The sequence below is a fragment of the Primulina huaijiensis genome, chromosome 4 (assembly GCF_012295235.1).
Source record: "Primulina huaijiensis isolate GDHJ02 chromosome 4, ASM1229523v2, whole genome shotgun sequence".
In the NCBI taxonomy this organism is placed as follows: Eukaryota; Viridiplantae; Streptophyta; class Magnoliopsida; order Lamiales; family Gesneriaceae; genus Primulina; species Primulina huaijiensis.
Window position 1 is genome coordinate 20650733 of NC_133309.1, and position 21887 is coordinate 20672619.

Genomic DNA, 21887 nt, shown 5'->3' on the forward strand with positions numbered 1-21887 from the left:
TTATTAATTTTTTTTTTACTTCTTTTTGAAATAGATAGTTGTAGTGATACTGTCCACAATCGATGCAAGTACAATAAGGATTTTTTTTTTCCCATTAGATTTGATTTAAAAACAGAAGTTGTTGCTAGTAAAGAGAAATTACTGGAAAATTATAATATGGCGAGTATGTTAATCTTCAAGCAACTAATAATGTAAGTATATATAAGGTAAAACAGAGAAAGCTAGGTGAATTTTCATATATTATGTAAGGTAGGTTGAGTCACAGAAAATTTATGATTGATGGTATGATTAGTTTTGTCCACTTCAACACAAGTACATTAGTCACCAATTACTATTAATGTTAGGTTACAATTTATTATTTTATATTAGAAATCCGAGTCATCGTGTTATTTGGTTGATTTTTGCCGCATGTAATGTCCTAGAAAAGTTAGTCATCATTTATTCATGTTATGTGTCAATGCAACGAACACTGTTATAAACAATAGAGTAGCTTTAAATTTGAAAAAAACTTGTGAGGAAATTTACAACTAAGTAAGTGTTGAAGACAAGATAGTGATGTCAGATAATACTCAGCTGCTAAGCAAACAAGAATATCGATGTGTTATAATTATCTATCCAAAATGTGTAATAGAAATTGATCTTTGAACTAATCTATATAGATGGTTTATTCCGCCTGTTGTGGTTGAAAAGTTTAGTGTTGAATAGTTAATGGTGGATGTGAAGTTATAAATGAAGTGAATGGGCTTACAGATGAATGGTATGATTGGGTGTAAAATGACATATTAGGTATGAAAATTCATAAATTAGCAATTTTATAAACGTTGAAGGTTTACACTTGTTAGAGTTGCATATACGTATTGTTATTTGCAAAAATCTTATCGATTCTAATTAAAAAATGATTTGGTCAACCATATCAAATGACCTTATTACTATTATCTGCTTGAACTCATATTTATCTTGATTACGATGGTTTTTATTTTCTTTCATATTCGTGGCTACATGATTATTATTTTATATTAGAATTGCAATTAAAGAAATAAGAAGGATGAAAGTGGAAGAAGTTCGTGGAGGTGGAAATATCAAGGAAAAAGTTGAACTGTGATAAAAGTGGAAGAAGCTTAGCTGCTTTAAATTGGATATGAAATATATGCTCAGATCAAAAGCTAATCAGATTACAAAAATTTAAGTAGACTTTTTCATATTTGAAAACAAAATATCAATACTGAATGCATGACAACGACTATAAGGATTTCATATTTAACCTTATTGATGTTGATGGATTTATGAACTTAACGTCAATTTTTAAAGATCTCAAAATATTTACTGTAATTCAATCTGTTGAACACGAAAGCCAAAGATTGATAAAAGAAGTTACTGAATCTAAATAAGAGCAAAAAAGAAGAGATGAACAACCAAACATGTTGTATATTACACTTTACAAGATAAAAATTTCATTATTAATTGGTATACATTTTGGTTTTGATTCATATATATTGTTGATATCTAATTTTACTTCAATATCAATTGTATAGGCTAGTAAACAAGAAAGCTTTCATTTCATCTAACGATAATTAGTAAGATAGCAACCTATATTAGGTTGGAGTAAAACCTTCTTATTAATTGTCTGACTATTTTTCGAAATAGATAGTTGTAATGACATTGTCTACAATCAATATAGTACAATAAGGATTGTTTTCATTGGATAAATCTAAAAATTATTTAATTTTTTCAATATAATGTGTATAATATCTTTAAATGATTTTTTTTAATAGTTATAGAATTAGAAAATAGATCAAATTGTAAACATGAAATTAAATAATTAATATGCGAGTACTTGATAATAATGTGATACAAAATTATTTTACTAATATTTACATTTAATTTGTAGAAATAATAATAATGTAGCAATAATAATAATATGTTGTTAGGTATAAATATTTAAAATATAAATAATAAACACAAATTTGTGAGGTCATTGTAAGATTCAAAATGCGATAACGTAATCCAACTGCATGTAAATTTAGGAAAAAATAAAAAAATGCTTAATAAAATCGTTTTAATTGCATTGATTAAATGTGGTAGGCATGTTTACAGGATGAAAATATGTTTTCTATTAGAATTCATAAAACTGTGTTTTAAAGGTTATTCGAGACGCGATCGAAGAACGGAGACCGGGGACCATAAAGGGAAAATATTTTTATTAAATGATTATTTTATTTATTTAATATATGGTGTATTTTAAATGTTATTTTCGAAAACGATGTCTTTTGAGGTGTTTTTACGTGCCGAGTCGTATTTTAAACTGACAATCGATTTTTGAAGAAAATAAGGACTTTTTGGGAACTCGGCTAATATTTTTGAAAACTTTCCTAAACAAAATATTTTAACTATATTATAGTGGGCCTAATGAGCCTATTATACCTAGGTTATTGAGCTGAGCTTTCTACTCAATTATTTATATAAAAAGATAGAGTTTCTTAAACCCAAAACACTTCAAACCACACGTTTAAAACACTAGAAACCTATAGATTTTTCCTCCATCAGCACACGCACACTGATTTTCAGAGGCATTCGGCAAAAAAAAAACGCAGCAAGCTTCCTTCCCCGTCTCTCCGCCAATGTCCCTCGTGTCAAGAATTGTTTTTCGGGCGTGAAATACACAAAGGCACGTCTTAGTCTTCCTTAACTCATCATTCATACCATATTATATGTATTTAACATGATTGCATGAAAAACATAATACACTTTCTTATATTTTCTTTTTTATGACATATACCTAGAAAATCATGGGTTTTCATGCACAAATCTTCATGTTTATGATGCACAAAGGGGATGTCATGATAGGGTCATTATAAGGGATCTTTTTCAGTAGGTTTAAGGGTCATAAGAGACATGGCTAAGGGCTGGACAAGAGGGGAAACAAGTTGAACAGTTTTGGGTTTAAAAAGCAAGCTAGGGCATGGTTTGGGTTTCCTTGAAGGCTGCGGCTGCTGGCTGCTATGGGGCATGTCCAGGGGTTTTAAGGGGGCTCTAGTCAGGGTCCTAGATAGGCTAAGAGAAGGCTGGTGCGAAGCCTAGGGTGAAAACGAGAATCTTGGGTCGCGCAACTCATGGAGAGGTCGCTGGTTGAGGGCTCTCGTTTATGGTCTGTAGGGCTTGGTTCAGAATCTTTCTTAGGGTGCAGTCTAGGTCCTAGGATGGTTGCATAGGGTCTGAACATGATGGTTAAGGGCTAGGCTTGAAGGGAACTCGTGGTTGCTCAAGTTAGGGTTTTCAAAATTAGGTTATAAAATTTCTGCACCCTTCTAGGCTTGTTCAAAGGTATTAAATGGATTGATTTGGGTTGCATAGAGTATGGTTAAGTGTTAATAATATATGGTTCAAATTTGATAAAGTTTGGTTAAGTTTCGAACTGATTCGGGTTAAAACCAGGATGTAGGTTCAAGTTTTAAAACGAATTGAGAAATTAGTCAAGGAGCTTAAGTTTACGTCTAAGAAAAGGTTTATGATTGTATTTTAAGGTGTTATGTTAAGTTTAGATAGATTTGGGTCGTCGTTTTAAGGTTCAAGGGTAAATTGAGAAAGTTAGGGTTTCAGGGACAAAACAGTCATTTTACACCTTAAAAATGTCAGACGTCCTGGTAGTTCCATGTATGCTGAATTGAATGAAAAAAATGTTTATTTTAAAAGGTTATGGAATTTTATGATGAAAAACGATAATGCTAAAATAATGTTGTATGCTTGGTTTAAAATAAAAATGATATTATTGCATGTGTTTTATTAAAGTGATGGAAACGAGGAAAATGTTTGGAAAGAAGTGATTTAATTGTGACGGTAAAGAAATGGGGATTCGTGAGGGACGAAGCCCCAGTAGAACCCGTTTATGGGTCAAAGCCCTGTGGGAACCCAACAACCAAATTTTCATCGAAAGGATATGATGATATGTAAGGTTAATGCTCAGTTGACAGTTGAGAGTGTCGCTGATATTCTCGCCGACTATAGGCCAAGGCACATAATGAAAAAGTGGTTAATGTTGCCTCGCCGCATGGTACTGTAGTTACAGCTGATATTGATCGGATGAAAGGATGGTCACAATTAATGAACGGAATTCATCTTAAAGGGAATGTATATGTATATGTTTATGATGAAACGAAAAAAGATATGATGAAAGGAAAAAAAGTTTAAAGTATGCATATTCATGAAAAGCTATTTTTATTAAAAGTATTTTCATTGTCGCCTGTGAATGTATATGCATTACTTGCTATCATGGTTAAGGTTTGTTGAGTCATTAGACTCACTAAGTGTGATCGATGCAGGTGAGCATGATTACGATGATGTTTAAAGTTGGACTGATGGTGCACATAACCCGATGACCTTTGCTAGTTTTTACGCCTTAGTATGATTTTAAAGATTTTGATGACTTTGGATGCTTATGAGGGGTTTTGAGCGGATTTAATATGCTTATACTTTATTTTGAAAAATACTAGTTTTAGGTTTAGTTGACATCTTACGATTTTATGTTATGCTCTGCATTTTGGATTTTTAAATAATAGGTTGGTTGGTTTACTTTAAATAGTGCAAATTATTTATATATATTTGTAAGTATATTCGGCCGAAAACATTTTAAGAAAAGAGAAAAAAAATTCTAATATATTTTAAAGAAAAATGAGTAGTAGGCGTTTCAACCATAGTTCATTTATTTCCTCTTCCCATCTTTCTCCTCCTCGCCGCCTCACCTCGTCTGCAATCCTATCCAACTTCAGTTTTTCTATAATCTTTTGTTCAATCTTTAAAATAATTTTTCAGGATTATGCCTTTTGAACAAACTCAAAACTTGGAGTCAACTACTGCTTTTCAAGATATTTAAAAAAGAACAGAGCAAAGAAGATCGTAATCTAAAAGTAGAATGGTGGAAAGATATAGAGGTATTGAACAAAAAGTATGTCGATTATTTGTTTTTTTTTTTTTTACCTAGGGATTAATGGGTTTTTGTATATATTTAAAAAAGTGATAAGAAGTGGAGAGTCAATGTGAAAATTAGAAGAATTAGTGCGCTACATTGAAGATTCACTTAATATGGGTATGAATGTAAAATGGTAGAAGCATAAAATTACAAACAATTTTTATATTTACTTTGTGTTTCTAACTATGAAAGTATGTAATATGAGTCTATAATTAATAGATTATGTGTATACCTTTTAAATTTGAGTGACTTAAGTCGTAAACTTTTAAAAATGTGTGATGATATATAAAGCATTAAAAATATAGTCTTTTAAAAAGTTTTTATGCACAAATATTGAGATTAATGGATATAAGATTGGAAGTGAGTTGTAAAGGTAATTTTAAGTAATGAGTTGAAAATGTTTTGAGAAATATGTTTAAAATACATATGCATAGTTTTATAGCAAAAAGCTGCATGTTCCTAGCCAATTTAAGAGATGATAATATTTGCGTAGTTAATAAGAAAAATTCATAGCTAAACATCCATGTACTTTAATTATAAGTATTGAAATAATGATAATATCATTCACAAAATTCGTTGTTAAACATCCATGCACTTAAATCATAAGTGTTTGAAATAAATAGAGAAAGATTAAGAAGAAAATGATGTTTCATCTAATTAAAACTGGAAAAATGATGGCTATTTACAACATATATAAATATATTTTGCAACTTTATTCTTGTTAGGAGGTTAACAATAGGCATATTTTAATATAAATACTATTTCCTAAATGACCTAAACATTTATATTTCTCAAAACTCAAGCATATTGTATTGTTTAGGTGGTAATGTCTATAAGAAATCAGCTACAAAATAGTTTTTAAATTACAAAATCCATAGTCAAGCTTCTATGCACTTAAATTATAAGTATTTGAAAAGAATAGAGAAACATTAAGAAAGAAAATGATTCTTCAACCAATTAACACCGGTAAAATAACAACTATTTTCAACATATATAAATACTACATTTTGCTACTTTGTTCTTATCAGGGGTTAGTAATATAGGTACTATTTTGTAATAGATTGCAACATCTGTATCTTTCAAAATTCTAATCTATTGCATTGTTTAGATAGTAACAACTATATGAAATCAGCTACAAAATAGTTTCAAAAGTATACACATTATAAATACCTAAATCTTGTTTGGAATGTTTTAGGCCTATGTGTTTTAAATCAGCTACAAAATAGTTTCAACTCGATTGTTGTAGCAGCCAGTGCTTTGGTTACCTTTGTAATGGACTCACCATTAGTCCTTGATTCCAATTCAAACTCGTAAGCTTTAATATCTGCAAACAAATCATTCAATTCAAGCTTATTCAGGTCCTTGGATTCTCACATAGCCATTGTTTTGACATCCCAATTTCTTGGAAGTGCCCTCATCAATTTCAAGGTTATTTATCTATTTGTATAATCCTTCCTGAGAGCAGCAAAATCGATTATTATGCTGCTGACTCTCTCATCAAAATTGGAAATTGAGTCACGAGGTTTCATTTTTATATTATCAAACTAATGTATCGCAACAAACTGTTTATTTTCTTTTATTTGGTCACTACCCTCACATAACTAAATCAACTTCTCCCAAATATCTCTGGAAGTTGAATACATTTTAATCTTGCTGAAAATGTTTTTATCCAGTGTCTTATACAATATATCCTAGCCACATTATCCAAATTGGCCTTTCTTCTTGTCTTCACTGGTCTATTCCATACGTGGTTTTCCAATCATCTTTGGTGCACCTTTGGTAATGGAAGCAACTGTATCGACTTTCATAATTTCATTGGTCTATCTATGACCACGTATCGTCATCTTGTGTAGCTAAATAAGCATGCGTCCGTATCTTCCAATCGTCAAAATCTTACTTAGAGAAATTGAAATCTTACTGAACGAAGCCATTTTACGTATAATGTTCAGAGACAAGAATTAACCAGCTCTAATACCACTTGTTAGGATTAGAAGATTGGTTTAGATGGAGAAAATAAACAATCTCAACAAATTCTGAAAATAATTTGGTTGTGTTAACAACATTTAATTGAAATTCTTGTCGATTAGGTTTCGATAAACCGGTTGTTGGATACTGTGCGAAAATATGCTCACTGAAAAGATTGAACACAAAAAATGGCAAGGCTAAATATCAGTTAGGCTAACAAAACTGAAAGTACACAAAAAATTGTTTTTAGATGTTCGGAGATTTGAACAACTCATATGTTAGTCATTCTTCCATTTAAGAAAGATTCATTAGAATACTTTGGTAATTACAAGCAATTTGAAACAACTTTCTTCAGCAGTGTTTATCTCTGGTCTATTGAAACTCTAAGATATCTCATAACTTAATAAAAATGATCAGTAAAACTCTAAATATCAAATACAAGTATTTCTCAAGGAAATATACTAGCACAAGTGAATATCAATGATTTGATAAAACAAATTAAGTATGTGCTGAAAAATACTTTGATCAGTTGGGCTCTGAAAGCTTTAATCACAGAATATAAATCGTGGATAGATAGATTATAGATTGTAGTCTCTAGAGTCTGAATGTCTACCCGAATGATCTATTTATAGGATTCCATTCAACGGTCAGCTTTTTGAATTTGATAGTCGTTTCCAAATAGAGAGGTCGTTGTGCCAGTGTTATCGTCTTTCCTGACAGATAGTACATTCTGGTAGTGTGCATGGATTCTGACATTCTAACGAAGTAAAGTGCTATTATGAAGATATTATCTAATATGTTAGTAGGGCTCTGATCTTCAAAATAATGTTTCATCTTCATATAATATTTGCTGAATAAGATGATTAGTATGCCTTGAATCAATGATTTTCGATAATCAATTATCTTATGATAAATAGTTACGCTGAAGTTCAATTTGGCTTAGAGATCAGTTTGGCTTAGTGCTCAGTTTGACTTGGAAATATTAAAATATGAATTATCAGTTTTCTTTATGAATTCAGTTCAACTAGACTTTTTTATTAAAGGATTGTCTTAAATCAATAATATTTTGTTAAATCACCACAATTAAATTGATCGAACAATTATTTCTAATGTACAGGCCCTATTTATTGGCCCGATTTATAGCAAGATGGGTTTTCTACTGCATATCTGTAACCGGGCCAGAATAGACAACTTACTCGAAAAAACAAATTCATGTTCTTTGTATAGGCAAAAACTTGTGTGAGACGGTCTCACGGGTCGTATTTGTGAGACGGGTCTCTTATTTGGGTCATCCATGAAAAAGTATTACTTTTTATGCTAAGAGTATTACTTTTTATTGTGAATATGGGTAGGGTCGACCCGTCTCACAGATTAAGATCCGTGAGACGGTCTCACATGAGACCCACTCCTTTGTATATAGGTCATCCAAAATTTAAAATTCTATACTTTGTATCCTTTTTATATTAAGTTTTATGTATAATAATAATAATAATAATAATAATAATAATAATAATAATAATAAAGAATGCAAAAAATAAACCGAGCTAACTTTAAACCGGCACGATCCCATTTGTTATCCGATAACGTGCCAAATGGGGTGAGAGCGACTTGCATTCGATTATCATCGTCGGGCTATCGATTTTTCTCCACATATATCTCAAAAATCACATAAATTGCAGGAAAAGGAAGAACAAAACTTTAGATTAAGTTTATAAAGTAGTTCATTAATATGAATATTACATTTACATTTTTGCTTTTAATACAGATTCAACCATAAAATGGAGATGCATCCCTTTATTGACTCATAAATGCACCACAATTCTTCCATAAGATTTGTAAAAGTAGCACCAAATATTGTGATATATTTAATTTAAATTAAATTAAATTAAAAGCCTAAAAAATAATTAAATAAAAAGCCATCCCATATTTCCCCATGTGATTGGTGAGAAATAGTAAGGCCTAGCAAATACCAAAGTCACACAAATTTGTGCTACATTTGCTCCATTCTTGTGACAATTCTACTAGAAACTCAAAATCAAGAAGGCAAATGCTACTAACAGACCAACCCCAATGTCTATCTGGAAACCCTATCGACGATTGTTGGCGTTGCAACCGATTGGGAACCCAACCGCGCCATCGGATTTGTCCAAGCAGCAAGAGGAGGAAAAGGCTATAAAATTGATGGAGAAGTAGTCATATTATAAAGAGTAAGTCTCTTGTGAGACGGTTTCACAAATCTTTATCTGTGAGACGGGTCAACCCTACTGATATTCATAATAAAAAATAATACTTTTAGCATAAAAAGTAATACTTTTTTATGGATGACCCAAATAAGAGATCCGTCTAAAAAAATACGACCCGTGAGACCGTCTAACATAAGTTTTTGCCTATTATAAATTAGATCTATAATGTTATATTTTATTGTAAATTAAAATAGAGCTATTTAATTGCTCCAATCACTACTACATATTATTTAAAAAATTAATAATTTTCTTATGATATAAATTGGGTAAATTGATTAAATGGACAAATATTTTATGTAACATTCTATTTTCATGATTTTTCGATATATTGATCTTCACTATTTGAATCATAAAGACAGGATGATTAAAAAAATTTGGATTATATTTCTATATTTATATTGAGTGATTTTTATAATTTAATTTATTTAAAAACTAAATGATACAAGGATTCACATGTGATATTGTTTGTACATTTTTTAATCATTTTTTACATTTTAAATGTTGGTTCTATCATTTATTCAAAAAAAAAATATTGGTTCTATTAAATCTTTTATACATTAATTAAATAATTTATAAATGGATTTTAAATTTGTTAATTCAAAAATATAATCTCTGTGAAATTGTTAGGTCTTCAAATTCTGAAAGACTTCTCCACTTTATTGTGAAATTAAATCAAATATTATGGTACTCGCAATTGATTCGAGATATCACAGGACAATGTAATTTTATTTATTTAATTTGGACAAACTACATTTTCAAATCATTCCAACTTAGGACAAGTATATTTCGATTTATTTAAATGTACTGCATTTTAAAATAAGTAATTTTTTTTGGGCAAAAACTTGTGTGTGAGAGTCTCACAGGTCGTATTTTGTGAGACGGATATCTTATTTGGGTCATCCATGAAAAAATATTACTTTTTATGTTCAGAATATTACTTTTTATTATGAATATCGATAGGATTGACCCGTCTAACGACATAGATAAAAATTCGTGAGACCGTCTCACAAAAGACCTGTTCGTTCTTTTTATAAGAGAATCTTACATATTTATATCGTAATGCATGTCGAACCGATCTATATCTGTTATAAAAAATAATAATTTTGATAATAATAATTTTGAATAAATTAAATAAAAAAACTATTCCCACAAAATTGACCTAAAGACCGATCATATGAGTTATTGTGTTTTAAAATTTGTTTCAAGTAAAATCTGTAACAAATTATTTGTCAAACAAAAAATCTGTAACAAACCAAAAAAATGTACGAGAAAATTGTACGCATTAGATAGATAATCGTATGTTAATTAAAAGTAGCAAAGCTTATGACATAAAATAAAAGACACAAACATTTATATCGAATAAACAAGTATACAAAATATTTTCTAGAGAACAAAAAATTAACTACAGATTAACTTGGACCTGCTATACAAAAATTATGAAAATCGATATTTAAAAGATTTCAAATACCAACTCCAGAAAGCAAGCAATAACATAGAACAAAGAAAATCACTCCAAAACACACCAAATATTCGGCTAAAGATAAATAAATTTCCCATTTTTACCCCAAATATTCAATCATCATTATCACTCTCATCACTAAAATAACCTTTCTTCTTCTCCTTTTTCTCCCTTGTCACCCCTCCCTTCTCTCCGCCCATTAATAATCTCTCATCCGCCCTTGTGCCATCCACAGCAGATGCCCAATTCTCCGTTTCGAATACCCCACCATCCACCTCTTCTTCTTCTTCCTCCTCTTCCGCCTCGATTTTCCTGAACGTATGCTCATATTTTTTGCCTCTACTTTCTTCTCCGCCACCCCTTCGCCCTTTCTTCACCACAGGACGTTCCCTCGGCCCCAAGAAATTCTTCGGACACTCATATGACAAATGCCCCTCTTCTCCACACTCATAACACCTGCTCTTATCCTTGTATACTTTCTTTCTAATAAACTCCGTGGCACGTCCATTATCTGCAGCAATAGAGGCGCGCAAAGTTCTCCCATTGAGTATCTTTTTATCCATACCCTTTGCTGCTTTTAAGGCATCGTCACGAGTCACGAATAGGATGAATGCCACACCTCGGCTCTTGCGTGTGACACGGTCCTTGAGGACCGTGACCTTGGCCACTTTACCAAAAGTGGAGAAGATTGTGAAAAGATCAGAATTTGTGAGGTTGTAGTCGATGTTGCAGACATAGACTGTGGATTTGGAGGGGGCAAGCCCACCACTGCCGGAGGCACCACGTGAGGGTTTGGTCACAGTGGAGGATGGTTGTGGTTCAGTAGCGGTAGAAGAATATCGGTAATAGAAGGTTTCGTCGTCATCATCGTCATTGTGGTACCCCTTTGCAGACATTTTTCTCCGTGAATCAGCTAATATGTTCGGCGTTGGATCATTGAGTAGACAAGACAGGTGCTTAAATCTAGTAGAAAAACATAAAGAAAAGATGAGATACATTTATTTATCGAATAACACAATCACACTAAGCCATTTATGGTTATTACATTAAAACAAAAGGAATAATCGCCCAACTCCTGCCACCCCTAATTTCCACAACCACCACCAATACCAATTCGATCACTTACAAAACACATAAGCAATACGAGACCATCAGAAACCCATATCAGAAAATTAAAAACACTAATTCTTTCTTTGCAAAGAAAATTCACCCAAAAAATCGGAGAGTACTATACCATTTTAAGCAAGATTACTGTTTAAACAAGGTGCAGAAATCAGAAGCACTTGCAAATACGTTTATGCAGGTGGGAATTGATTCTTCTTGAGCTCGGTATCGGAACGGGTACGAAGTTCTAGGCTGTAAAGGAAGGTGCTTTCGACGTCCCAAAATACTAAAAAAACATAAACTCGATACATCATTGAACATCCAAAAATACTACCTCCATCATCGAAATACCAAATAAAAATACCACCACCATAAACCCCATGACCAAATATCTCACAACACAACAATAAAACCATAAAATTGATTTTTAAGAAATTGGATAAAATTTTCTATGCATTTGAATATAAGAAACTAAGAAAACCATCAACTCAAATACCAATCATTTGACAATTGTTCGAATTCGTACATCAAGTCGTAATGAAAACTTGGAACCCACAAACAACCCCAAGGCACAAGAAAAATTGGCTAAAATACACACATGTAACAGAAATTGATTTTTAAAAAAAACACAAAAAAATAGAGGCTATATTGATTATTGATCAAGAAGTTATTCGGATTATGAACAGAATCACTAATCTTGCGCACATTTTCATTGCAAAAAACAGTGAATTTAGTGGTCTCCATCTCCACTAGATGTTTGAAAAGGTCATCCCGAGTAACAGAAACTCGATTTTCCAGCATATCGTAGAAAGAAAAACTATCAATCTGATCACAAGAGGCGAATGAAGTTTCCCTAAAATCCTCAGCTCAGGGTTCATTTCTTGAATCTGAAACCATTGTTATCCCAACTGTTTCTCTCCCAGTCTTTTGTATTTCAAAGTGTTTTTGCATTCAACTCTTGAAATCGAATTTTAAAATGAGTAAAGGAGATAATGCTAGTCCAAAAAAATTCAAAAATCCATCGAAAGGAGCTGAAACAGATTAAAGGATCTGTAATTTAAATATTTTGACTGAATTTAACGGGAAGATTAATCTATTAGCTGTAAAAGAGTAACATTTCAAGACAATGAGCATAGGACACACACCTTTTGCAGCTTTATGTAGGCTTCTAAAACAGAATCCTCTTGACAATATTTTAAATTGGTACAAGCCAAATAATCTGTCAACAAATGATTACAGATATATAAAACTTGCCAAAGATTCCTCAGTTCAATGCTGCAAATCAATCTACACATACAAACCACCCAAACGCTTAAACACAGAAATATATCTCTATTTCTCAAAGGTGTACAGACATGAACTTGGAATCACTATTTCTCAGAGGTGTAAAAATCAGACAAAGCAAGCAGGAGGTACCTGAAATATATCTCTAATCGGAAAAGGGATGAGGCGATGCGGATGGCAGAGTGCAAGAAGGCGGAGTTCGGTTTTCCTATAAATCAAAGGTTGAGATCGATTTTCATAAAACCAGAAGATAAACAGAATAAAAAGAGACCTCTAATCGGAGAAGTACGGCGTCGTGGCGGCCAGCGGCGAGTTCAGCGCCGGCGATCGAGCATGGCAGTAGCGGAAGGCAGCGAGGTCATGCCCTAGCTAGTTCAATTTGCGGCTTCCTTTCTCGACACTGTAGCATTATTTTCAGTTAGAAAATAAATTCATGTAACTTTCATTTAGAGAACTTTATTTAAATATACTTAATAAAAAGTATAAAATATAATTTGAAATTTTATTTCTCGCCGGAAAAGAGTAGATCTCTTGTGAGATGGTCTCGCGAATCTTTATCTGTGAGACGGGTCAACCTTACCGATATTCACAATAAAAAGTAATACTCTTAACATAAAAAGTAATATTTTTTCATGGATGATCCAAATAAGATATTCGACCCACAAAATTGATCCGTGAGACCGTCTCACAAGAGTTTTTGTAATATATTAAATAGAGAAATATTACTATGTTATCATATAATCCGTTTATTATATTCATTCCAATCATCAAGTAATAAACTTTATATTGTTAAACAATAATGAATTTATAATTTTCATTTTTAATCATAATAATAAGTTCCAACTTCAAATATTTAGTAATGTCGAATGATGTATAAGTTTAATATATTAAAATTTTAATTCACGATCATAGTATATGATCCTAGAATTTTTCTCTATCAATATAAAATATTTGTACTCTAGTTAACATATTATATCAGAAAATATCTTAGTTGTAGCAAATTTATCAATTTAAAGTAATTTATTGTAAATGGTTCATAAATCATATTAAGATTTGATTTTTCACAAATTATTTGATTAATGATAAGTCTAATTTTATTACTCTAAACCTATAAAGTTATATTATTATTTTATGAATTATCTTGATTATATATAATTCTTTTTTATAGATGTGTCAATATAATTTTGAATCATATTTTATTTATTGACCTTTCTTCGTCCCTGACAAGGAGTTCAATAGGAAACATGTTTTTCCTTCTTAATGGTGGTTTCATATGTGGTAAATATATTGACCAGCTCTTCAAGGCTAGCTTCCAGCTTATTCATATTAAATTTCAATACAAACCCATCAAACGAAGACGATAATGACAGCAGTAGAGTGTTTGTAGTTTTTGACAAGATAAGGTTCGGGCCCACTAGCTTCTCGATGAGCTCAATCATCCTCACACGTCGCATGAGTGATGTCATGAGCTCGTTGACAGTGTCATACCTTAATGGACGTGTTTTCTCACTGTAAATGAAACATCCACTACTCGTTTTCTTAAAACGTGCTAGAATTTTTTTTTTTTTGCCTTAATTTCCATAACTCAAAATATACATATATATATACTTTAAAATACCTTGACATCATTTTTAAAATAAAGCAACCAACTAACATTTAAAAATCCAACGGAAAATAGTTCCAATCGTAAAATCGTCAAACATTTTACCAAACCTAAAACATTATTTGAAAAGTATAGCTCATATTATAGCCTCTCAAAAACCTCTCAAAACATAAATAAATAGTCTTAAAATATCTTTTACATAACTTAAAATCATAAATCATAACTAGTGCAGAAAACTAGCACTGGTCCTCGGGTTATGTGCACTTTCAGTCCAGCAAAGTCAACCATCAAGACCTCCATTAATATATTTTCATAATCACCTGCATCAATCACACTTAGTGAATCTAAATACTCAACACACCATAATCTTGATAACAAGTACAACATAACGGATCACATACAACAGTGAAAATACTTGTATTTAAAATATCGTTTTCAAGAAGATGCATGAACTTAGTGAATCTAAATACTCAACACACCATAATCTTGATAACAAGTACAACATAACGGATCACATACAGCAGTGAAAATACTTGTACTTAAAATATCGTTTTCAAGAAGATGCATGAACTTTAAACATAACTATTTTAGTAAACATTTTCATAATGATGCATCAACTTCAAACATAAACATTTTCATAATGATGCATCAACTTCAAACATAAAAATTTCCATAAACCTTTCCTAAACATTTTCATAAACAGTTTTCGTAAAAATTTTCATAAACTTATTCATATCAACATAAACATCTTCATATTCGTCGTATTCGTATTCATATCCATATTCATATCAACATATTCATATTCATATTCATATTCATATTCGTTTTCGTTTCAATGAATTCAGATCGTTAATTGTGACTTTTGTATTCGTATTGGTCGATGGATTCATCTACATGTAATCACAATACTGGGTGGCGGGGATACCAGCGATACTCTTACCCATCAACTGGGTCTTGGCCTTACGTATTAACATATCATCGTATTCGTATCAATGGAAATATGATCGTCGGGCTCCCACTAGGACCTTCTCCCTCACAATATCTCCAACATATCGTTGTATTAGTCACAATTACTTCACTTCCTTCAAAGTTTCGTATTTTCATCACTTTATAAAAATTAAACATGCATATAACGTTTTTCTTTTAAACCAAGCATGCAACATATCTTTTAACGTTATCGTTTCACCTTAAAAACCCATAAACTTTTAAAATAAACGTTTTAACATCATAAAAATCCATAAACGTTTAAAATAAATATTTTAACATATAAAGATCCATAAATATTTTAAAATAAACGTTTTAACATATAAATATCCATAAATATTTTAACATATTAAATAATAAAAATCCATAAACATAAACATTTTAACATATTAAATCCATAAACAATTAAAATACATATTTTAACATATAAAAATTCATAAACATTTAAAGTAATCATATTAACATATAAAACAGCATTCAGGACACTGCCACGACGTTTACTAATTTTCGGGTGTAAAATTACTGTTTTATTCCTAGACGTAAAATTTCACGTTTTTGACATTTTCTTAATTCCGTCGACTCTAGACCATCCCAAATAATTATTTAAGCTTACAATAATTTTTTCATATTTTTATTTGGCTTAAATCGATGGCTTTTAATTTATTATTTAAATACAACATATTAATGCGTTTTAATCCCGAATCAAACCAAACTTTAATATAAAATTCTCATATTTAAAAATTAGACTTTTAATAATTATTTGACCCTTGTGAACCATGACTCGACCTCCGTGAGCCATGTTTTAACTTTTTAAAACCTTTAAACCCTAAATTCGAACCAAACTAAGTCACCTCGAGCCATGTTCATTTTTTCTCGACCCAAGCCCAAACCATGCTGAGCCAAACCCTACCCAGCCCTTCCAGGAACCCTCTTGGACCCTTAGAACCAAAGGACTCAGCCCCTAGCTCGAAACCGAAGCCCCAACTTCAGCTGCAAGCCACAGCCGAGAAACCCACTTGACAAGGACTCATGTTTTCTAGCTTAGCCACCTACCCAACGAGCAAGCCCTTGAACCAGCCCCTCAGGCATCCTCCTAGGACCCTAATGACTCGACCTAACCCAGCCCAAAGCCCCCTGGCCGAGCCTCTTTCTCCCTGCACGCTGCTGAACCTTGCACGCTTTTCCCTTGGGCTCTCGGGTGGAGTCCTAGCTTGCGAGGACTCCTCCCCAGCCTCTTGTCTTGAGTCCTAGCATGGCTAGGGCTCTTCTCTTGACCCCTCATGGACCCTATCTGGCCCTCGTCCCAACCGTGACCCAAGCCAAGCAACCCACCCCATAACCCGCGCCCTTAAGGTACACCAGCACATGATCTGTTCCAGCCTTGTTCTTCCTATTGTGCAACGTTTTTGGTTGTGTTATAGGACTCTATATTTCGTGTAAAACCTCCTTGATCAATACCCTAATCATGGCAGCCCCTTAACAACATAATATACATGATTTTGGATCAAATACATGCCTTAAAAATTCACATTTGATGCATATACGAAATTGTTTAATGATGCAACTCGTTTTTCATGAAAAACGATTTTAAATAAATAATATGGTATGATGGATGAGAAAAAAGAAGAACATGGCGTGCCTTTACGTATTTTACGCACGAATAAACGTTGACGGATCGAAGAATAATGGCACGAAGACGATAGCTTGATTTTCCCTTGCAAATTTCGAAGCTTTGCCTTCAAAAATATGTGGTTGCCGTGACTTTGGAAGAAAAAGGTGTCACAATGATTTTTTGGGGAAGTAGTGCGTGGGTTTACAATGGGTTATGAGGTAGGATTTGAGTTTTAAATAGTTAATTAACACACCTCCAAAAGTCTTGGCCCATTAACAAGGTTAATTAGGCCCAATTAGTCAATTAGTACTTAATTAAAATATTTTGTTTAATAATATTTGAGATTAACCGGGTTGTCAAACGTTCGTATTTTTGTTGAAAATCCAACACCGATAAAAATTACGTCCCGGCGTATAAAATCACCTCAAAACTCCTTATTTTCAAAAATAAGAAAAATCATCAATCATATTTTAAGTAATTAAAAACAATTATTTAATAAAAACATTTTTTATTTTTCAGTCCTCGGTCTCCGTTCCTCGATCGTAACTCGAATAACCTTTAAAAATATATTTTAATGCAACGATGTAGAAAAGTATAATTTAAATATGTCAACATGCACAACATATTTAATCCATGCAATTAAAAATTTAATTAAAATTCAAAAGAATTTAATAACTTGTATGTATATGGTTCGCGCGGACTTTCAAATTTTCGGGGCATTACAGTAAAACTCTTGTGGATGACCATAAATGTCAACATCATTTACAACATCCTCAAACCGTCTCTACAGTTTGTTTGACAAAGGAGCCGGCATATAGCTCTTAGCTTGCAAGTCATGGTCTCACCATTTCTCAAGCTTAGAAGATTCCTTAGCACGGGCATCGGCAACCGCCACTTTTGGAGGAGCCTTGTTGAGCACATATGTCATTTTCTCGGAATTTAAAACAATTTCTACGTTCCTCAAACGGTCTTGGTAATTAGGTCCAGTTAGCTTATTTTGATCGAAAATAACATATAGAGGATTTCGTGATGATATCTAAATACACTGAAATGGAAACAGAATAAATGTATTTTAAAATATTTCATCAGACTTAAAATATGATATTTTGTTTTTTTATGAATTCTCCCTCCCTTCATAACGGAAAATCTAATTTTCTTACTGAGTATGCAAGGATCAATTGCTAAATTTTGATCTTGAATAATATCAGTCAATCATAATTTCTAAAATATAGAGCCAAATTGCAACCCTCACATATTTTATCTCAAGTTTGATGAGAGGCCAATAATATGATTTTCTTTCTTTTCACGTGTCAAGTCCGAACCATAAACATTGAACCTTAGGAGACAGTTGCTATGAAATCCCTAAATAATATGAGCCGAAGTCATGAGAGTTCCACATAGTTCACATCAAGTATGTCAGTGGAAGTCACAGCTTTCTGGTGTCAAAACCTCTCCAATAATATGAGTCAGACACTAATTGCGGGAAGCGTTCATATTGCAACCATCGTTGATGGAAGATAATAAAAATTTAAACTATGTTTTAATTTTCTTTTTATGAAGATGATATAAATTTTGAATCTTATCTAAAATGAGCGATTTACATGTCTCCAATTTTCAAAACTCTTGAGGATCTGAGTTCACCATATTTGAATCTTGATCTCTCACTAAATCCAATATTTACATTAAACTTTCATTGCACATTGGGATACAAATATAAGAGGTGAGAACCGGCCACAAACAAACACACTTTAATAATTATCAAATAATTAAAAATACAACATGTAAAATATCATAACATACACTTAGTAAATTGTTCATGACTCTCAATCATCTTTTTACTATATAATATCAAATATGATGTTAAATTATAATATCATATATGATCAAATCATGTTTCTTGTAAAGTTATCTTTAACCGTTATAATTAAAAATAAATTAATAAATTGAACAAACAAATTTATTCAATTATCCAATTAATTTATTAATAATTAAAATTTATTGTAAAACTCTTTTTATAATAAATTAATAAGAATCTATTTATCAATTATTTATTTTATAAAAAAAATCTATAATTTTTTTAAAAAATTATTCAAAGGGTAAATTCAACCATATTTTCATAAAATATCAATTTATTCTAAAATTTAAAAAAATTCCGAAAATCGTGGCAAAGGCTGCCCGAGATGGGTACCTTGCCTGTGTGCCCGCCAGCTGCCCGATCAACTCGGGCAGCCATCAGTGTGCACCTGCCTATCCCTGAGTTTAAAACATTTTTTTTCAAAAAAAAAAATCTAAGCAGACAGCCCACTACCAGCTCCCGGAACTATTCCAGGCAACACATAAAATATATATTTTTTTGTTTTTCTAAAAGTCAAATTTTCTAAGCACTTCAATTTTCTGAAAGATAGTCTAAAGCGGTTAGAAACAAAAACTCAACACAAGTTAAACAATAAATAAAATGAATCGTATGATTGAGAAACCTACGCTCTAATAACATCGTGGGAGAAGTGTTTTTTGGCACATAAGATGCAGCGAAAGTTTTTTAAAAATTTGTTTTGACATTTAAAATGTTATTGGGTGTCATTTGATTTAAAACTATTAGTAAGACGTTTAGATTTGATTTTACTTTAAGTATTTACCATTGACTCCAACTATCTCAGTGTTTAGGAACTAATAGAACTTCTTGTAAATCCCTATGAACTTTCTTCAGCCTTCTAATTAGATTTACGATCAAAGATTTTGTCCCGCTCCTAGATTGCACTAGAAAACTAGGAGAAATTTGCGTTGATTTGATTGCCCGAATTGGACTACTCTGGCGATGGTGCGGGGTGGCGGCGACGGTGTAGAGGCGTGCAAGGTGGAAGATGGAGTCTCGGCCGTGCCTTGCCAAAAAGGGGAAGGGCCGATTTTTTTCTCGTGAGGAGAAAAGGGAGAGGGTTTTTTTGGTTAATTTTTTGTGGACAAAACTTGTATTATTTTTAATTGTTTGTTATCAACTCTTTGATAACATGTATTTAATAAACTTATTATTTCAATCCCACAAAGATTCTATTCTTATAAGGATTATTTATTTCCATTATTTATAAATTCTCATATGATATTTTCTATTCTTGAAAATATCATGCAAAGTTAACTCTTAATAATACATTATATATATATACACAAATATATATCTGATTAAATAACATTTAATTAATTAATTAATTTTATACTCTTCTAGAACATTCAATGAGAATCTTATACTTAGTAGCCATTACTACTGGTTTATTATTTAATTAGTATATTATAAATTTACTAAATAAATAATTATGAACTCATTATAACTTGGATTGAAGATCAGAAGATGTCGATGTATCGAGCGTACAAATCTCGTTCTTATAATGAAAATTTCGAAGGCCTAAACTTTTCACCGAACTATTTTTGGTGACTACCAGTTTTGTGAACTCTTTCAATAAAACAAACATTTCTACTATGCTTACTTAATCAGCAGGTAAGCTAACTTACACGACTTCCAATAATTGAATCTACTCATATACTCTTTTATAAGCAATTTGTTTGATCTGCATCAAAATACAGTCGCCAAATTCAATTATTTGAATTCAAATATCTCAATGTGAACACAAAATCCAATACTTATACGACACTCAATGGTTCAGGAATACAACTAACTGTGGTGTTACAACTTAATGTAATTAAGAACATTTGTTATTATTTGAGTTTACTCTAATTAACTTCATTCTTTTAATCAATCTCTTGATTAAGAACGTCAGAACTCAAGTCTATTTGTATACATCGGATCATGGTAAGAGCATCTAGTAGCATCACCCATGATCTTTTAGGTATCACTGATAGTGCCTGCAAGAACTAGTAAGTTATGGTTAACGTGCAGTACGGTCCATTAAACTCATATATCCCTATCAAATCTGGAATCATCGATACATCGAGAGTTGCAAATGAATTTGATAATGATGTGATGTATCTTTGAGTAATAATAGTAACTACATATGTGCAACTAAGAAAACGTATTTCCCTAAAGTACATGTCTTGCTTTTGCCATAGACTCCTTGCTCTATTAACTCATCATATCACATAGAATATCGTCACTGTAAGGTCTAAAATTAAGACGACGTAATCCAACTGCATGCAAATCTAGGAAATATGAAAAATGGCTAATTAATTTATTTTAATTGCTTCATTGATTATGTGACATGTTTATATGATGTTTTAGTAGTTCTCTACTTACATGCATTAAAAATGTAATTTTTAAAAGGTTATTTGAGTTGCGATCTACTTACATGCATTAAAATGTAATTTTTAAAAGGCTATTTGAGTTGCGATCGAGGAGCGGAGACCGATGGCTGAAAGACATAAAATATTTTATTAAATAATTGTTTTTAATTATTTAAAACATGGTTGATGGTTTTGCATATTTTTGAAACTAAGAGGTTTTAAGGTGATTTTATACGACATGACGAAATTTTATCGGTGTTGATTTTTCAACAAAAATACGAACTTTAAGTAACCCGGCTAATAAATTTACAAACTTATTTAAACAAAACTATTTTTAATATTTTAATTAAATCCTAATCAAGCACTAATGGGCCTAAAATTTATGTTTAATAGGCCTATGCCTTAATTAGTGATTTAATTAATATTTTAGCATGATAATCCCA

The 21887-nt window shown here is 31.7% G+C and overlaps 1 protein-coding gene across 7 annotated transcripts; it reads right to left on the minus strand.

The window, feature by feature from the left end:
* Nucleotides 1-10500: 10500 nt before the first annotated feature.
* On the minus strand, nucleotides 10501-13436 carry LOC140975377 (uncharacterized). Of its 7 annotated transcripts, none has more exons than XM_073439059.1 (4): nucleotides 13290-13436; nucleotides 13151-13226; nucleotides 11924-12020; nucleotides 10501-11593 (listed from the first exon to the last, which is right to left on the minus strand). In XM_073439059.1, the coding sequence occupies exon 4, from the start codon at nucleotides 11524-11526 to the stop codon at nucleotides 10744-10746; it is 783 nt and encodes a 260-aa protein (XP_073295160.1). In that variant the 5' UTR covers nucleotides 11527-11593; nucleotides 11924-12020; nucleotides 13151-13226; nucleotides 13290-13436; the 3' UTR covers nucleotides 10501-10743. The 7 variants fall into 7 exon arrangements, with proteins under 7 accessions (XP_073295160.1, XP_073295161.1, XP_073295163.1 ...); XM_073439060.1 differs by lacking the exon at nucleotides 11924-12020 and adding an exon at nucleotides 12880-12953; XM_073439062.1 differs by having other exon boundaries at nucleotides 13308-13429.
* Nucleotides 13437-21887: the final 8451 nt, after the last annotated feature.

What these genes read in the sequence shown, in the direction of transcription:
- LOC140975377 (XM_073439064.1), bottom strand. Translation starts at nt 11,526, where the DNA reads ATGTCTGCAAAGGGGTACCACAATGACGATGATGACGACGAAACCTTC.